Here is an 18970-nt window from a genome sequence, read left to right on the forward strand (position 1 = left end):
GTAGCTGAACAGGTCTTTAATACAAGCTTCAACATACAAAATACTGTACAGTATAAAGAAAGGACTAGAAAACTAGAGCTTCAAGTAAAAAAAAAAAAAAAAAAAAAAAAAAAAAGCTCAAGTTCCATTTTAAAGTGAAAGTACAGAATACAAAAGCACTAAGTATGAAATTACAGGAGGCTGCAGTTGAGGTGGGGAGAAAACAGTCCCCAGGCAAATGCACCCTTGATTAAAAAAAGACAATCACTACATTAAATCAGGCAACAGTGCGAGGGAACTGCCCAGCCCTCTGTCTTGTGCCTGATGTGTCTCTGTGAGTCTCAGTGCATGTGGGTGAGAGCAGCAGCTCTGGATGGGGGCTTTGCTCCTCCCCTGGACGGACCTCGAAGGCTTCCATGGAGCTGCTGGCTCCTGCTCATCCCATCCTGGGGAGGTTCTGCAGCACTGCTCCTGGGGCAAGGCTGATGCTCAAGTGCTGCATCCTGTGCACAAACAAAAGGCTCTGTGAAACCTGCATGGGGCACACTGGGCTCCCCTGGCGCCTAGGGAGGCTCCAGCTGGGCAGAGTGGTGAGAAAGGGAGAGGGAAACGCTGCAGGGCAGGCAGGACCTCTCTGAAAGCTGTGCACTGGGACTGGCTCTGGAGGCGCCATGCAGGACAAGCTACCTGTGGCTGCTGCGCTGGGAGGGCAGGCAGTGGTGCCCAGCCCTGTACCCCAACACGCAGCTGCTGTGCAGGAGCTCGCCCTGCTGCAGACAGGGCTGCTCGCTCTGAGCTTGGGGGAAAATCTTACCTTTTATCTCGTCATGGGCAGCGGCGGAGCCATTCAGCTGCTGTCCCTCCTTAAGCGCACCTAAAATGGAGCAGAGTGTAAGTACCAGGTGGAAAGGTGACAGCATCAGGTGTTGAGCCCGTATTTCTCTGGGAAGGCAGAGATGCTGAGAGCACTTCAGAAGTGATCGGTGCTAGGGATCTGAATGCAGCACTGAGTAGTTTCACATGACAGGCTCTCCTGGATGGGTTTTACCTTCAGAACACACACCAGCAAGGCCCTGGCTAGCAAACTTGCTTCTTTTTTCTGATTTTTATGATTAGTGAGATCTCATATGTTAAAGCATTAGCTTGGTCTGCACAGCATGCAAGTCACCAAGACCACACTGTGAGACTGGAACGCTCTTTCACTAGAAAGGGAGTAAACATGAGCTACACCTCAAAAATTAAGTCTGGATGTGTTGGAAGCAGTAGAGCTGTTTTCACTGTATGAACATAACAGTGATTGTGTGAAAGTAAGCCCCAAATCCAACTACAGTTGCAGACAATTTGGATAAAAAAAATCTTAATGAGTAATACAGCACTGAGAAAAGGGGTTACACTGCCTGCACTCCAGACATCACAATGACAGTCAAGAACTGTGCTGCTGTGACAGGATGTCACCCAGCACCGTCTGCAGCCCCTGTACCTGTCCGACCCCGCATGGCGATCTCACTCGTCAGCCTCTCGAAGTACTCAGGCAAGTCTGTGTATTCATCTCCGTAGGAAATCACTTTAATCCCTTTGTCCAGCATGTTCTCACGGAGCTTCTTGAACTCATCCACGTCTCCTCGCCGCACGAGCATAAAGTGCTCCAGGTCTGACTTGTGCTTCACAGCTTCTAAAAACAGGGCTTGAAACGTGGTGTCATCAACAGTCCAACCACAGCCCAAGAACAGGAATGACTTATTTTCATACAGCTTCTGAATCTCTCGCTATAAACAAACAAACAAACAAAAAAGAGCGATGTTCTTAGTAAACGCAAGTTTTATCTTCACAAGGTAAAACATAGAGTACTTGGCTTCTAATTTATGAGACTCTTCAGGAGTGTCACCATTCCCTCAGCCCACATGGAAACGTGGTGAGGTGTTTTTGCAGATTAACTGGCTAGAGCAAGTTGCTCAGGAATTTGTTCTATTTAAGAAAATCCAGGATTCTGATCACTCTGCGTGAAGCCTGTCTCTAACCTCATGTTTTAAGCTCAGCTGAATCTTTGCCCAGTCTATACACAGGCTTGCGAGGGGCTGGAATGGGAAGTTGAAGATTTGTATATACAGAGTTCTTAAAATATGTAACCTCAAGTCAGTGAACACATGTTCTGAGGAGCTGCAACAATCACGAGGTTTAGCGAGAGGCAGGTGATTGCTCTGGCAAACATGAGTTGGGGCAGGCTGTTAATTGTTCTTTGCTTTTTGACCCAGTGAAGCTAAAGGAAAAAGCAAAACGAGCTGGTCCATCTCTGCCAGTGTGCCACGCACAGAGCCAGCGAGGTGCCTCACCATGACCTCCGTGTTGCGCAGCACGTTCTGGTACCCGGCCGGGTGCAGCACTATGCCACTCGGGTTTGTGTACACGCCGTGGATATGCAGGACGCTGAGCTTCCTCTTCTCTTGTGCCCACTCCAGCACCTGCACAAAACGAACCGTGCCAGAAACATTAGTGAGAGCAGACAGTTCAGCTGCCAACAAGTTGCTACGGGGATATTCTTTACTAAGGTCTTCTGCGTCTCCTGTTCTAGGACTTGCTTCCTACCTCTTCAAGCATTGAATTATGTGCTGTCAAAAAGACAATTCTGGAGAAGCTTCTCAATGAGGCAGCTTCTTTTTCATGTTACATCTTATCTCCTCAAGGGGTCCCAAGTACAATAGCCTCTACATCACAGCCTGCAGCGGCAGCCTGTTGCACTTGTTTGATTTAACACTTCAGCTGAATGGCTGATGCCCCAGGAAGAGACCTAATCAATACACTGGACTCAACAGAAAAATGGGAAAAACTCTAAACATTATGTCAGCATGTTTCACGAGACTACAGCATTCATTTCTTGGCCCCTCTAGGCTCTGGGAAGATCTGAGAAAGCTCAGCAGCTGACCTTCATTCCAGAAAGCCTCTTCCTAGGCTCTCAGTTTACTCCTACAGACTGCCGCTCATTTAAGCTTGCAATAATTAGAATGCTTATTTGTATCGCTGTAAGTACTTCCAGCCATGTAGATTAAGAGGCCACAGAGGAAACATGAAGCATAGAAATGAGTCAGAATGGAAAGAGACTAAGTACTTCACAGCACCCACACGGTGCATGTGCAACAAACAAAGACACCGTGCTCTCCACAAAGAAAGCCCGCGGTGTGAAGATGAGGTGGGCAGGTGGGGGGGAGCGCGGGCTGTGCTGTGCCACGCTCTGATTTTCTGCCTGACTGCAGGCCTGGGGCTGCTGGTAAGGAGGGAGGTTTGTCCGAGGTGAGCAGCTACAAATCCAGCAGCACGGCGGCACAAGCTGCAGCACAGGGAGTTGTCCCACACGGAGCCACTCGGCCATTTTGGGAAGAGCAGGGAGAGTAGGAGGGATGGGGGAGGATGAAAGCACCCAGGAGCTGTCTCACTGGCTTAGAGCCCTGAGAATGCTATCACAACAAGCACTCATCAGAAAATGACCAAAATAGACAGGCCGGCTTTGTTTCTCACTCAGGGTTCCTGGGTCAGTCAGAACTGTCAGTCCGAGCCTTATGTGGAAGCAAGGCTTGCGATACTTCAGCAAGGCCAAGCCACAAGTTTCAAGGACAGAGATCAAAGAAGGGCTCAAAGGCTCCTCCTGAGCAATGGATGTCAGCCAATAAGCACAGCACTTCAGAAACAAGCCAGCATCTTCATGCCTCTGCTCGCTGCCCCCAGCTGTCAGAGCCTCTATATGGAGTTCGTCTAACATCATGTAAATTCCCACGAACAGCACAATCCCCTTACACGGGCATAACAGCACACCCCGCAGCTGTGCTGTCCTGTGCTGTCCCAGCTCAGTCCTGACATCAGAAAGAATCATCTTCTTTTACCTTCTTTTCATCCGTCAGGTCAAGAGACTCCAGATGCTTCCCCTGGTGCACTGCATACAGTTCCAGCAGGTTATCAAAGTTTGTGGTTAACACGAGTGCCCCATTTTCCATTAAGTGAAGCACAGACTGAAGCAGCTGTTTGCCAGAATCTTCCATTTTAGATTCCAGGTCATCAAACACCTCGTATAAACAGTCTTTGAAAAATGTTGAGCGAACATTGCTTGTGCGCTGAGAAGCAGAGAGAGATTAAGATCAGAGCCTGGTTTCTTTTAGTATTTCATGCCAAATGAATACACAAAAACACCCCGCGTTTCTTGAAGAACTCTGCAAAGCTAGCGGGCCTTGCAAGGCAAACACAGTGCACTTCTATCAGATTTTTTTCTTCAGGTTGAAAAGCAAGACCATGAGAATGTTTGAAAAGAGACATTCATCAGAGCACTGCTCCATCCAGACTCATCAACACAGCTCAGCTGTGGAGGTCAGAAATAAAGGAGCGTCACTCTCCACAACTGAACAGTGGGATTTCCTCTTGCCCTCTGGAGGCTCCCTGGCATGCTCATCATTAAATATCCAGAAGCTGGTAAGCACAGAGCCTGACAACGAGACTTAAGCAGGCACAGGAGGGCACATGGCTATTTAAGGGGACACACAGATGCCTCTGTGCTCCTGTTTGCTCCTGACAGTGCATCGGCCATACAAATGCAGATCTGGCTCAGAGTAATCAGGCCCAAAACACCGTCCCAGGAACCCAGCACAGTAACTGCCCTTGCTCGGTTCCTTGCACATACGGTACTTGCCAGAGGACTGGTGGATTTCCAAAAGCCAATTCCCATGACAGGGGTAGGAAAATGAGACATTTATGTACCCTGCTCTAAAGCACACTCACCGGAGACAGCTTTTGGATGAGGTCATGGGCAACGTGAACCAAGTTCTTGTCCTCATGGAGACACTTCTGAAACCTTTTGCTCTCTTCATCTTCCAAAAGATCAAAGTCAATAGCAGCATCCAGGAGGGCCTGGATTAACCCCTTCCAAGACTTCAGTGCTGGGACTTGGGGAGCGACCGCTGCGCTAATTCCTGTCCCAATCACCAGAACAAGCTCCCGAGGCTTCTTGGTTTTTAGGCTTGGCAGCAGCTTCCTGCAAGAGGGGAAAGCAGCACAGCTGGCAGCATCATACATAAAAGGATGTCCTGGGTCACGGCACATGCAGACCGAGAACAAGACTGCCTAAATTTTGCATCAACATATCCACTAGGGTTCTCCGATAAACAGAAGAGAGGCAACTCGGTGTCCCCTAAAGGCAGAGCCCAGCTCCACAGGTCGGTATCAGATGCTCACGGCTACATTGTGTGGAGGTGCGACCTTACAGGGAAGGCCAAGGCTGCACAGCAGTACTTCTGAAGCACAGCTGAGTCACTTGAATTTTGCAGGACGGAAGGGCCACAAGTCTTGTGAATGACAATAACTGGAAGCTAATAGAAAAGCTGGAGACACTGGAAAAGATGCAGTGAGCAACACAGAAAGTTACTCGTTGATGTAGGGGCACTTTTAACACACGGGGCAGTTTAAGGCCTCATCCTGCATCAGGAAAGCACACATCAGAGCCCTGTGAGAGGAGTGAACACAGCCGTGACCGTGCCTGGTCCAAACAGGTGCCCAACACCACAAAGCTTGCTCTGCCTTTAAGTGACAGGGGCCAAGGGGGGGCTGAAGACAGCAGCCCTCTTTAGAGCAGCACAAAAAAAAAGGAAGTGGGGGCTTCCTCCCAGCGCTCTGCCCTGGAAAGGCCCTTCCCACACCCCAACCCTCTTTGCTGAGAAGGCTGCTAAGCCTGGGCGTCGCTGTGCCAGAAATCCCTTGCCTGTTATGTTTTCAATGTCAGCAGGACACTCAAGGCCAATCTTTTACAAGGCCACGTCATAACAAGAGTCTAATCAAAGAGCTGTCTGGCTATTGTGCTCCTTATCTGCTCCTCTTCCCCTCTTCCTTGTTCCTGGCTTTACACCTGCACTGTGCTTTTAAATTTGATGTTATCAAACTTTCCTTAAGTGGATATACTTCTCCCCATGCTGCTGTGCCTAAAGGCAGCCTGGCAGCAAGCTGCTTTTGTGAAGCAGGGAGGGACTGCAGCTTCCCAGAGAACCTCAGCCTTGAGCAAAGCAGCAGCCTGGGGAGGCAGCTGGCTTGGAAGGACTGCTTTTATCTGCAAACATGTGATCCTCTGCAAGAATGGGAAAGGAAACAGACACCACACAGATGGAGCTTTGCCTTTTCTCCTCTACTGCCTAAGAAAACAAATGAGTTAACCTTTTCTTCAGAAGGACTTCACTGTTAGCTGCTGCAAACTAGTTCTAGATTTAGTGGGTTTTAGTTTGGGGACTGCAAGCGTCACCTCCAAACAGTATTAGTGCTAATGAGCTACTATAAAAGCACAACTAGAAACTTAGGTGCTGAAAGCCAAACAAATACCCAAGAAGAGACATTCTTTTCCTGCACTGACAAATAGACTCGTGATGTCCTGAGCAAGGACAAAAATCCACCCAGCCTCTCCTGCTCATTTCATTCGCTGGGTCAAACTGGAGGCAAAGGCCAGAAGAGACAGAAAGTGTATTCCAGCCCTCCAGAACCAATAAATACATCAGGTGAGTGGAAGACAACTCCCTAGATGAATCAGCTTCTCCTTTGCAAGTGTCCATGCAGGTATGCAATGATGCAGGTATGTCTTAATTCCAGAGCTAAGCCCATCACAGCAGCCACAGTAACAACCTTGTCTGGAGAGAAGTGGAGGTATGCCCAGAGTTAGTGCCATGCTGAAAATGGAGCAGACCCCACGCAGAGGACTGCAAGATGACCTACTTAACAGTACAGGCAGCCTCGAGAGGGGAATTATTTAGCCCTCACATGCAGCAAAGTCAAAGTAATTTCAATAACTGCCAGTCCTCCTCGGAGCCACCATCCAGGCGGAGTGCAGTAGCACAACTGCCACAACAGGCCTAGTGCTAGGGGTGGGCAGCACCTGAGTGAGGGTTAACACCAAACAAAACCACAGAGACAGTGCAGTAAAAGCAAGCTTTCTCTGCAACCATTCATCCTGACTTAGGTGTTAAGAAAACAAGCAGCAAAGCAATTCTTTGGTACATGCTTGGCATTAAGGCCTTTGTTCCACACAGGGCAGGAAAACACTTGTTAGAGGGCAGGGCTAGAGACAGCACACAGCTCTCGGATCAGCAACTGGAACGACTGCTAAAGCTTTGTGCCAAATGTCATTCTCTTTAAAGAATGATGCAAGATTACAGAAAAAGCTCTTATGAGAAGAAATTCACTGGAGTATAGTTAAATTTACCTGGGCTTTTTTGCAGGTGGCATTCCATCTTCCACTAATGTGTCTTTACCCAGGCTCACCGTAGAAGCCATCCAGTTTCTATAGTAGACAAATCACCACAAGCAAAGTCACTACATGCATGCAACACAACGTGGAACACAGCACAGGTTTTTGTTCGGCCAGCTTGGAACGGGCAGGTAAACACCTAGCTTTGTTATCTTTATGACACCACCTTTAGGCCAAGAATCGCCCTTTCTTGGTTTTGTACTTTGCACGTTGGCTCTCGTCCACCTCCTTGGCTTCTTTTATGACCAGGTTTTGTGAGACCGCCTGCCTGATCTGTCCGCAGGGTGCCAGAGCCGTCTCACGGGCAGCGTGCCACTGCCCCTCGGAGCCTGGAGGGGCGACACCTCTGGCACACCGCAGGGCTCTGCCATCACGGTTACAAAGGTGGCTGACCGTGTGCCACAGCCTTTGTTTCGCCTCGGCCATTCTCCTCTGTCTGACGGCCCGCACCTTGGAGCGGCGCTGGCCCCCTTCCGAGATGCTGCGTGCTGGAGAACTCGCTGCTTCAGAACCAGCGGGAGGGAAGGAGCACAGGATTTGTGTTGGCTACAAAAGGCTACTGAGAGGACTTCATTCTCCAGCGATGAGGGAAGGATTATCCAGCCCACCATACAGCTAGACGTGGTGGGATCTGACCTTAAAGCCGACAGAAAGGAAGTTATATACCCAAGAACTCTTTCAATAGCCCATTACATAAAATACAAAGGGCCTGCCAGCAAATGTTCCTCTCCCACTTGCTTCTCCAAAGTAAGTCTATTAAAATGGAAAGAAAACAGAGAGATCTATTCACCCTTATCTATTGTTCTTGCCAATTGCAATGACGAGTCCAACAACAATTCTGGTTTCTGTTAAGCCAACGGCAGGCTTTTGCCAAATGTAAACGTACAAAAGCAACTGGCCTGCAGTGCCAGCCTTGTCCAGGTACTGCAGCCTCTCGCTGTTGTGCAGCCACAGTGAGAATCGAGCGCTTGCTCTACAAATGAGGCACCTGCAGTCTCTTCACCAGCTCCAGGAGCAAAGCTGCAGCACTCAGACGTAATGCACCGGAAAACTCTACACAGATATGAAACCTCAGCTAGGCTGTAAGTGTGAGCAGGAATCATTTAGGAGATTGTCCCACTCATCTCGATAACTCATCTTTCCACACTGGATAACAAGAACGGGACATGCTGATGCTCACAGGAGCGGTGCTGACAGCGTGCTCGCTGGCCTCCCGTTTCTCACCTCTTCTGAAAACCTGCACTGCACGGGAATGCCTGGCAGAGGGGAGCTGGAGAGCCAGGCGTGCCACTCTGCCTCCTGAAACTGCACATGCTGCCCGCCACCTAAATAATCACTTTTATTTTACTTTAAAGCTCAGATTTAAGATCAAACTTTTAAAAAGCACTTAGCAAGTGAGGAGTCAGGCTCCAGCCAGCTGGGCTTACACACCCCACTCTTGCGAGCTCCTCCACCATAAACCCTTTTGAACATTGTACCCTGCATTAAACCTGTGGCAGAGCCTGACTGCACTTTTACGCTGTTCCAGGAACTCCGATCAGAGGCTGTCTCCTCCTGTTCACCCCATGTGCCCCCCAGACACCACCTCGTGCAGCCATCAGGCCCTGCAGGGAACTATTTCGGGGTGCAGCTGCCAGGAAAGCCCACACTCTGAGCAGTGCTGCCTGGTGGGCAGGAGGAAGGAAGCGGGGACCACGCACACTGGCACTGCTCAGGCAGATGGTCAGGCAGGCAGTGACTCGAGCTCACCCTGAGCGGAGGCAGCCAGGGCAGGACGCAAAACATTTAAGGGAAAAAGCCCCGTCAGGAGGGAAAGGTCTCTGTTTTGCTCAGGAGATTCTTCCGGAAGGACAGATTGCTCCACAAAGCCAGACCCGTTTTAATTAACGGTGTAAAGAAAGAGCAAACATTTCAGATGAGCTAGGGGCTAAAGCACAGACCTGTCATTAGCTTGAATGTTTAAGGAAGTTTGTACAAAGCAACACACAGAGCTCCCAGCGCTGCCTGGGTTTGCTCTCACTTCTCTCCTAGGCAGCATACGTAACAGCCAAGGGTAAAATCCTCCCCAAAATACCAGTTCCTCAACTGGTTTGGTTTACAGATGTAATTTACCTTTATATTGGCTTTACACTGCAAATTATCTGTTCTCTGAGACTCAAAAACCAAGCCTATCTATAAATCCCTACCCGGGCTGCCCCGTGTTTTGCTTACTCACAAACTAGCTAACCCCGTGCCCCAACACTGCTTTAGTTTTGCTCCTCTTACACATATGCAGTATTTGGAACAGCACAAGGCAGCTTAATTTTTAAGTGACTATAAAGCATTAAGGACATTTTAAAAGCCATTTTGAACTTAGGAAAAAACATCCCTTATAGTTACCAAGAATTAGCTTTCTAATATGAACTTCAATTTTCGTCTCTACTTACTGCAAATAACCAAAAAGAAAAACAAACAAACAAAAAAAACCCTGCAAATAATGTCTGGGCTTCTCCTACCTCCAAAGAAGTGCAGTTCGTTCAGAGCTTTAACAGGAGTAAAGCTCTTCCTAGCTACAGATTATTTCTCTCAAGATCAAGTCTTGGAAATTCAGCCAGGAAATATAAATCTCTGGATTTGCAGCCTGGGAAAAGGTCTGCTCTCCAGGGGGACAGATCACGCAAGCACAAACACGTTCTGGCCAAAGTAACTAAAATTAAATAGCATTATCTCAGAGCACGGCACCACTGCTGTGTGGAAAATCCTGCACAGGGCACTTGGCAGTGACCGACTGTGCCGTGAGCGTCCCACGAAGAAGACAGAGACAGGATCTTGCAAGACACAAAACACTCCTCCAGCTTCCTCCTTGAAATGTCCAGAGCTCTCCAGGTACTTAGACTACAGTAAGCTGGAGACAGCGCAAACACCGCCCTCGGCTCTCCCTCCCCCTCCACACCTAGGAAATTTGTTAATTTACCTTAAAGCCTCTGAGGTACAGCTAGCTCCTGCTGACTGTAAGAATGAGTCTGCTGATTCATCACTAAAAGCAAAATAGCGGAACAGAAGGCAAGGAAAAACAGTTAAGGGAAAAAGAGAGATGGTGTGTCACTTCCTACTTTTAATTTGGAAACAAAGGACCATAATGAACACTGAATTGATGCTCTGTGCTCCCAAAACAGATTTTCCCAAGGAACTGTTATCTTCAAATGATACACAAGTTGCCAGCACAGAACAAACTTTCTTCCACAGAAGAAGCTTTAACAACAACAATTCCATGTTTAATACAAAGACACATCCAAGGAGACAGCTGTGAAACACATGAAACACAAAGACCTAGCTAAGCTAAAACCAAATGCCTAAGCAGAGGATATGCCAAATGAATGCTGACATTCACAGGGTATGCATTCACAAAAAGCCTGTGCTAACTCTATCAAACAAGTAGATTGGGAGAGACTACATTGCTTGATGTCACTGCTCAGTGTCTGGCCCCTGGGCACAGAGCCACCCTGGAAGATTTATGAGGCATTTTCTCTCCGCACGCATCACCTAGAGGATGGGCTGTGGATGCCCTCTGTTTGGCTGCACACTCAGCAGCCAGTACACAAGTCAGGCTACACTTGCACACTAGAGCACCTGAATATTTAAAGTTTAAGCAAATAAAAAAAAATAAAAAATTGTTCTTCCAACTCGGTGCTCTTCAGTGAGGAGCTGTTCCGTGACAGACTCAGGCTGGGTGGCATCCCCTCAGGGTGCTGCTGTACACAGCTTACAAGATACAAACATGCAGAGCCCTGCTGACTGCTGATTAATGGTATTTTAACACCATGAGGTATAACCAATCACTTCCTATCAATTTCTAGAGATTGAAAGGGTGAGTCTGTGGCAGCGAAGGTGCAGGGTAAAGCAGGATCCCTCCAATGTTTTTGGCTGAGCTCAGCCACCAGCAGCACAAGCAGAAGCATGGAGCAGATCTGGCTCCTTCGATGGGCATACCCCACATGCCTGCCAGCCCTGCATCTGTCATGGGCTCAAAACTCCAGCACTGCAACATCCACGTATTAATGCAATGGAAACGCTCAAAGTACAGAGCTCATTAGGTAGCGAAGCAAGTACAAATTCTCTGCTCATCTATTATTTTTAGCTCCTTTGAGAGCCACCAGCGGGGGCCCAATTCAGAACTGCTTTTTAAATTAAGCTGCTTTAAGATGTTGAGAATAAGGCAAATATTAATAGTTTAAAACTTGCCATATTTCAGGTAGGAGAACCCAGAAGGAAGTCGACAAGCTGTCCTTGGCTGATTCCTGAGCACTGCCCTTCCACACAAGAGCTGCAGTTGCAGCAGGCTCACGAAACCCTTCCTTTCCTTCTGACACCCATGGCAGGGTCAGACTGCAGGTATAAGGGGGACCTGCCAAGCAAACAGAACAAACCCTGCTCTGCTTGCACCGATGCATGAACACAGCCCTCTACCTCCACTGATACCACGTCAAAGCGTGGTATCAGAGGCTGATACCATAGGCTGATGGGCTCCAGACAAAGGTGTTCAGTCACAGGCTCCCCATCCTGTGGCTGTGCCCAAGGCCAGGCTGGATGGGGCTGGGGGCACCCTGGGCTGAGGGGAGGTGTCACTGTTGCTGCCTGTGGGACGGGGTGGGACTGGGTGGGCTTTGAGCTCCCTCCTAACCGGGCAGGACCCACCTCGGGGCTGGGGCTCGCCCTGCCGCAGAGCCCCCTGGCAGCCACCTCACCTTCCCTCCTGCGTCGCCCCCTCCTTGCCGCCAGCCGCCTCCGCTACACCTGCGGGGAAAGGAAAGGGAGAAGTTATTTTCAGCGGGTGGCTGCCCTGCGGCGTTTTCAGGGTGAAACACTGAAAGAAAAACAAACAAAAAAACAAAACACGCTGGGGGGTGGGGGGGGGAGGCTCCCAAAGCAGGGCGCATGAGGTGCGGCACCAGGATCCCCCTGGCCCCTCGGGTCTCCTCATGTTCCCTCAGATCCCCCCCAGCCCTTCAGATTTCCCCACGGCCCCCTCAGATCCCCTCAGATCTCCCTCCCAGCCCCTCAGGACCCCCTGAGGTCCCCTCAGATCCTCTCAGATCCGCCCCCCAGCCCCTCAGGTTGCCCCCCCCGGCCCCTCAGATCCCCTCAGATCCACCCCCCCATCCCCTCAGGACCCCTCTCGTCCCCTCAGATCCCCCCCCCGGTCCCCTCAGATCCCCTCCCGTCCCCCCCCCGCCATGGCGGCCCCGGGCTCCCCTCAGCGCCGCCGCCTCCCCATCCTCGCGCGCGACCCCGGCCCCGCCGTCACCACGGCAACGCCCGCGCCGTCGCCATGGCAACGCCCCCCCCGCCCTCCCCGCACGCACCTGGCGCCGCGCGCCCGGCCCCATCAAGAGACGCCCGGCCCGGCCCGGCCGCCGCCAAGCCCCGCGCAGGCGCCCCGCGGCCCCGCCCCCGGAGGGCTGTGGATGGGAGAACGGAAAGCGATTGGCCCGCCCCCTTCGCCAACCGCCATGCCATTGGCTCGTAGAGAAAGAGGGCGGGGCTTTCCTCCTGGAGGGAGGGGGAGAAGGGGGCGCGTGCGTGAGAATTAGCTTTGTTCTCACGATACTTCGAGGAGGTATAAAAGGCGCATGCGCATGCGCATGGCAGTTTGACTCTGGGCACGGTGTGGGGAGGTTCGCTCCTGTACCTGCCCGCATGAGGGAGCTGGGATCGGGTGGGTCAGGGGGAAGAATCTGCGGGGAGGGCCCCGGGACTCTCCCTGGAGGCTGTGCCGGGGGAGGGAGCTGAAAGGGGCCGGTCTGCAGGCTGGCACCTGCCGGTTCCTGGGGACCCCGGGGCAGCCCCGCGGGTGCCGGGTGCTGCTCGGGGCGTGCCGGTGCTCGGGGTTCCCGGGTGGGGCCGGCTCACGGCAGCCCGTGACTCACCGTGCCCCGGGGCAGGGCCTCGGGCGTGCTGCGGGGCCTCCCCTCCCCGCGATGGGGTGGCAGCTGCCGTGAAACCACCGCTCCCAGGTCACGTTCGATTGAACGCGTTTTTAGTGTCGTTAGTTATTTTTAAAGCTTTACTGAAAAGCGCCGTTTAGAATACTAGAAAGTATTTTTCAAGATACTTCTGAGCTGAATAGCCTCTGACTTGGGTTATTCCATAAATAAAGGAATGGAAAATTCTCATTTAGAACTCGTGGTGGTGGTGGTTGTTGGTCATTTTTTGAGAGAAAAAAAAAGTAATGGATAAAGTGCTGTTTTACAACCTCTTTTCCTCTTTGAGGAATCCCAGCAGGCACCGGCTCGATGTCAGAAGCCTGATGAGCGTTCAGCAGAAGGGCTGAGCGAAGCGCTGTTAGACACCACGCAGACTGCCCCAGAGCCCTGCCCAGCTTTGGGTTTCTTCCACCCCAACCCGCCCTGTGCTCCGCGGTGTGAGGGGCAGGGGGGTGCCCACGCGGCCTCCTGGGGCTGGTGGATGTGTGCGGTGGGGAAGCCCTTGGGGACAGGGAGGTATTTCCTACTGTACCGGGCAGTGGCTCAGGGCTGCCCCACTCACCCGGTGGGCGTTGTGCCTGCTGATTGTACGCTCTTGCAGAAAGCGTAACTGGGAGGGTATGGGGGGGCAATGGGGGCTGGCCCTGACCACCCCCCTGCTCACCCACTCTTGGGTTGCTTTGCAAGTAGAAAGGCAAAAAATCCCCCAAGCACAGCTCCTCACCCCTCCGGTAAACCCCTTCCAGGCTCCACCAGATCCCAGCTGACAGGTGCCTGAATTTGAGGTAGGGGCTGAGTGGTTGCTGCTGAGGGGAGGGGGTGCAGCAGCCCCAGGGGACGGGGTGTGCTCAGTGTCCCTCATTCTGCTCCAGGATGAACGGCGTCAGAGCTGCTGAGCTCCTGCAGGAGCTGCGGGGCTGTTGTGGTGATGCTGAGGGTGAAACCAGCCCACGCTCACCCCAAAGGTGCTGGTGGCAGCGTGTGGGGTCCAGGGTGAAGATGGGGGTAAGGGGGGAGCACGGCTGCTGCCAGGCTGTCGTGCAGATGGGGGCTTTTGTGGAACCGGTGTCTGGAGCTGTGCTTCGTAGTGGGGATCAGCTTAGTTTGCAGGTGGGAAAGTGCCAATTTAAGCATTTGGAGGTGGGCTCCTGCATTGCCAGCACGGGGGTAAACACCCCAAAAAGGCAGATGGGGGGGGGATGACACATTTGTGCTCTACCCGCAGCAGTGTGACGATCTCAGGTGGGATCTGTGAATCTCTAGTTTGTGTGGGGGTTGTGGCGGAGAACCGCCTTGTTTGCTGCCCTCAGCTCCTGCTTTGCACAGAGCTGGTCTGCCCGAGTGCCCTCGCCCCTGTGCAGCAAGCAAGGCAGGGGATTAGCCCCCCCACCCCAAACATGTCTGTAGTCCATCCACATTCCTCGAGGCAAACGATTACAAAACCTGATGTCAGGCAAGGAAAAACATGCCTGAGCTCACATCTGTCTGGCCACGCCATTTTTTGGCACTTGGAGCCAGGGACAGGAGAAGGGGGACTGGGGAAACTGGGGTCCCTGGGGGACGTGCAGGGGGATGGAGGCTGGCTGCCAGCCCCAAGGTGCCGTCCTCGCCCGTGACTGTGTTGGCAGGGATGGCCCCGTGGCGGATGTGGGAGGGAGGGAGGCCCCGGGGAGGGCTGGCCTCCTGGCCAAGGATCGCTGCCGACTTCCCCTGCCTCCGCTTCCGCACCTGAGCCACTGGCTGCTCCGCTCAGCAGCGGCGCCCCAGCCCCACAGCGGGCCCCCGAGGGACGGGGCAGCTCATCCACGCTGCCCGTGGGTGTCCCCGTACCCCCCTCGGGGCGGAGGGGACGGGACAGGGCCTCTGTCGGGGACCACGGAGGGGCGAGGAGGAAGCTGCAGGGATCGCCCAGCCTCGCTGTTTGCGGTGGATCCCATTAGGCTCCAGAGTGAACGTGCCCTACCTGACTGCTCCTCTCCCACCTAGGTGATCCTGCTGCCTACCGCAGGCCATGCTGCCGGCCCGGGGCTGATGTATCCCCCTTCCCTGTGCCGGTGTCTGCTGCATCCCAGGTGGGTGTCCCCAGCTCCTGGCCCTGCTGAGCCATTTGCAGGCTGCTCTCTGAAGCTGTGCTCACACTTATCTTGCTATTACTAAGCAGGGGCTTGCCCTGGGAGTGTGGTTTCCGTGGGTGAGGTGGTGCGTGCTGCACCACTGCTGCTGGGTCGCTTGTGGGACTGTGGGCTTTGCCGGTGCTCACCCAACACTGTACTCCTTTTTTTGGGGTGAAAGGCTTTGGCGTGACTCAGGATGCTTTGTTTCGGAAGAGGTGATGCAAGCATGGAAAACTGCAGAGTGAGGGGAGGTGTTGAAACAAGCAGGAGCACGCTGGCTCCTCGTGCTTGTCCACCTCTTCTGGCTGCTGCTCGCGTGCACAGGAGCGTGCCCCTTGCCTGGGTCGCTGTGGGTGAGCCCCGGAGCATCCCCAATGCCTCCGAGCCCTCCCCTGGTTTTCATCCTCACCTTGTGCCCAATGGGCACAGGGAGCCGCCACGTTCAGATGTATTTTTTTTGGGGGGAAGCACCCATCAGGCACGAGGTGCTGGGCCGAGCATCACTGAGGGTGCACAGATGCAGACCGCAGAGAGCAGCGCTGCTGTTCGAGGGGCTTGTGGGGGCTGATCCCCTCTTCTCCTGTCCCTACAGGATCCTTTCCCATCCTCAGACTCCGTCTGGCCCCACTCCGGGAATGAGGGTCTCTGCCACCCCTCAGCTCTTGGCATTGTGCACTGCAGGTGAGGGTCTTGCCTGAGGAGGGTCCCAAAATGCGGTGCTCGGGAGCAAAGCACTGGGAGGGCAGAGCTGGGGGGGGTTCAGCGATCATGAGAGCTCAAAGGGACACTGCTTAAAGGCATGTCTGGGGTCAGGTCCAAAGTGTTGCTCTGTGGGAAATTTGGGGTGAGCGTGGGGTCTGTCCCTGTGGGGGCTCAGTGCCCGCACAGGGAGCGGTGCTGGTGTTTTCTAGGAAGGCTCGGCTTGAAGCTGCAGCCTGGCCAGGTCACACAGCGCAGGCGCGGAAGCATTGGGCAACGCCAACGCGTTGCTACGGCACACGCCAGTGGCAGGTGGGGAGCCAAAAGCTGGGGCTCCCCTGCTCCTCGTCCTGCAGCAAGGAGTTTGGGGTGATAAATCGAGCTGACTGGCGGCTGCCCCAGCAACGTGTCCCTCCCCAAGCCCCCTTTTCCCACCCGATCCCCCAGGTTGTGGTGAGGCACCCGTGTGCAGCCTGTGCCGAGTACAAGGGGAAGTGAGTCTGTTCCTCTGTTCCTTTCACTAAAGTGTGTTTAGGGGAATTGGCTCCCTGGGGCGGGTGCTGTGGCTGCATCCCAGCACGAGAGCAGCCCTGTGTGCTTTGGGGACGAGCCCCCCAACGGCTGCACCGTTGTGGGGTGCCACCAAGCTGAGCATCCCTGGGTGCATTGTGCTTTTTTCCCCCTGCCCCGTTTCTGCCTGCAGGAGAGGTTTCATGTGGGAGATCGGCGGCTGAGCGGCACGCTGCCTGTTATGGCTGGTGAGCGTGGGTTTTGGTCACTTTGCTGGGACGGGGGGAGCTGAAGGAGAACCAGCCCTGTCTGTCTGCTGGCCTGGCGGAGGCTTCGCTGCTCTGCCGTGGGTGAGGAGAAGTGGGGAAGAAGCCCCGTGGCTCTCCGGCAAAACGTGGGGATGCCCGGAGCCCGGCAGTCGGGTGGCTGATCGATGTGAGAGCATTCAGACTTCAACAAGAGCCGAGTGCTTAGGGGCGCAAGGCAAAGGGCTGCTCGGGGGATGCAGCTTGGGGTTCAGGGTGGCTTTTTTGTGACAGGCTTGAGGTCTGGCACAGCTCTGAGATTTCCCCCCCAAGAACCTTCCCACTGTCCCCCTGCCTCCACAGGGTGGTTTAGGCGGCTCCTGCAGAAGCCCAGGCAGAGCTCCAGCCTCACGGGGAGCAGTCAGAATGCCAGCACCGGGTGTTCGGCTTCCTCATCACCCTCCTCCTCCTCTTCAGCCAGGAGCTCCAGCTCCTCCGCCGGCACTGCCATGCCTCGGGCTGGCCGCCCGGCAGCAGTGGACATCAGCAGCTCGGGCAGTGCCCGCTGGGCCAAGAGCTATGACGTGTGCATCTGCCACAGCGAGGTGGACCTGGAATTTGTGGAGGAGCTGGTGTCCTACTTAGAGAGCCAGCCCCAGAGCTTCCGCTGCTTCCTCCAGCTGCGGGACGCCGTGGCAGGCAGCGCCATCATGACGGAGCTGTGCGATGCCGTGCAGAACAGCCACTGCTGGGTGATGCTCATCACCCCCAGCTTTCTCCAGGACCCCTGGTGCAAGTACCAGATGCACCAGGCGCTGGCTGAGGCCCCGATGTCCAATGGGCGCACCATCCCCGTGCTGAAGGACATTGACAGGAAGGACTACCCCAGGGAGCTGCGAAATCTTTACTACATCTCCACGGTGCTCAAGGAGAACAGCTTCAGGCAGATCAGAGACACTGTCCTGCACTGTGAGTACCCCTTGTACCATGGGATGGGACGCTGCCCGTCTCCCCAAATACCCCTTAGATGTGGAGTGGGGAGGGAAAGGCCATAGGAAAGGGCTCGGTACTTGTGCCCCGTTCTTGTAGATTGTTTATGTAGTTTATCAGAGATCGATCAGCATGCTAACAAGGCCTGTGCACTGCCTCCGCAGACCTGGAAGAGCTGTGCCGGAGCTCTGCAAGCGGGACAGAGCAGTGACACTGAGGACATGGGCACCTGGGTGAAGATGGAGGCATCTCTGTGGGCATTTCAGAGCCGTGGAAGTTACTGGGCACAGAACCGCAGGAGCTACTGGAGCCTGGAGATGAAGCAGTGCTGCTCAGGGCAGACCTGGGACCTGAAGACAGGGAAGCCCATGGGCCAGCAGCAGCACAGCGTCTACCACGTCCCCATGACACTGCCAGGCTGCTGTTGTGCCTGTACCCTGCCCTGCTGCTCCACCACGGGGCTTGGTCTCAGTGGGGATGAGGATGGGGGCAGCGCATTTCTTGAGGTCACACAAACACTAAGCTCCCACCTAGGGTGGGTTCAGCACACGAGGGGTCCTCAGCATCCTCCAGCGTCGTCCACCAGGGACAAGGATGCTCGGGGAGGTTGGACACTCCTGTACCCTGCATGAGCTGACATCACTGGAGTGTGTTTGCACTGGTTGATTCAGGTTGCGTGTGGAGAAATGCAGAAGTTTTATGTTTTAATCCGTCTGATGTGTTTTTTATTTGTTTGTGTTTTTTTTTTTTTTTTTTTTTCTTCTTGTGGGGGTCTATAAGGAGCCCTGGGTGGGTGGCTGGCCATTGTCTGGGTTGGGTAGGGAGGCCCTGCCACCTCCTTACACCCCGTGGCAGGGAGGGTGCTGTGGGTGCTGGTGGCTCCTGGCGAACACCAGTTGCAGGCACCTGCAGGTACATGGGGGTCTGGGGCCACAGCTATGGGGCTGTGAGGCCACGGGAGTACAGGCTGAGGGCTGTAAGGCCTGAGGCCACAGGGCCCTGGGGGCCATGGGGCTATGAGGCCTGGAGCTACAGGGCTGGTGCTGTAGGAATGGGCTGATGGGGCCTGGAGGCACGGAGCTGTGGGACTGTGGGGCCATAAGGGTCTACGAGGCTGGAGATGTAGGGCCAGGCTATGGGGTCTGTATGTGCCCACAGCCCTGTGAAGCTGGAGCTATAGGACTGGGATATGGCTGTATATGTGCCCAA

The 18970-nt window shown here is 53.7% G+C and overlaps 2 protein-coding genes across 3 annotated transcripts; one reads left to right on the forward strand and one right to left on the reverse strand.

Annotated features, from left to right (window-relative positions):
• Positions 1 to 104: 104 nt before the first annotated feature.
• FAM118B (family with sequence similarity 118 member B) lies at positions 105 to 12630 on the reverse strand. 2 transcript variants are annotated; one of them, XM_084301448.1, is made up of 9 exons: positions 12583 to 12630; positions 11965 to 12013; positions 7196 to 7273; positions 4738 to 4990; positions 3852 to 4079; positions 2310 to 2438; positions 1460 to 1745; positions 794 to 853; positions 105 to 482 (listed from the first exon to the last, which is right to left on the reverse strand). In XM_084301448.1, the coding sequence occupies exons 3-9, from the start codon at positions 7264 to 7266 to the stop codon at positions 469 to 471; spliced, it is 1041 nt and encodes a 346-aa protein (XP_084157574.1). In that variant the 5' UTR covers positions 7267 to 7273; positions 11965 to 12013; positions 12583 to 12630; the 3' UTR covers positions 105 to 468. The 2 variants fall into 2 exon arrangements, with proteins under 2 accessions (XP_084157574.1, XP_084157573.1); XM_084301447.1 differs by lacking the exons at positions 11965 to 12013; positions 12583 to 12630 and adding an exon at positions 10194 to 10241.
• A 1446-nt stretch (positions 12631 to 14076) lies between these two features.
• Positions 14077 to 18010, forward strand: TIRAP (TIR domain containing adaptor protein; the record flags this gene model as incomplete). The annotated part of the gene is made up of 7 exons (XM_084301623.1): positions 14077 to 14140; positions 15190 to 15275; positions 15910 to 15998; positions 16373 to 16469; positions 16720 to 16774; positions 17135 to 17740; positions 17926 to 18010. 7 exons carry the CDS (start codon positions 14077 to 14079, stop codon positions 17970 to 17972), a joined length of 1044 nt encoding a protein of 347 aa, XP_084157749.1. The 3' UTR covers positions 17973 to 18010.
• Between the last annotated feature and the right edge of the window lie 960 nt (positions 18011 to 18970).

This window comes from Netta rufina (assembly GCF_964035555.1).
Source record: "Netta rufina genome assembly, chromosome: 25".
Classification (NCBI taxonomy): Eukaryota; Metazoa; Chordata; class Aves; order Anseriformes; family Anatidae; genus Netta; species Netta rufina.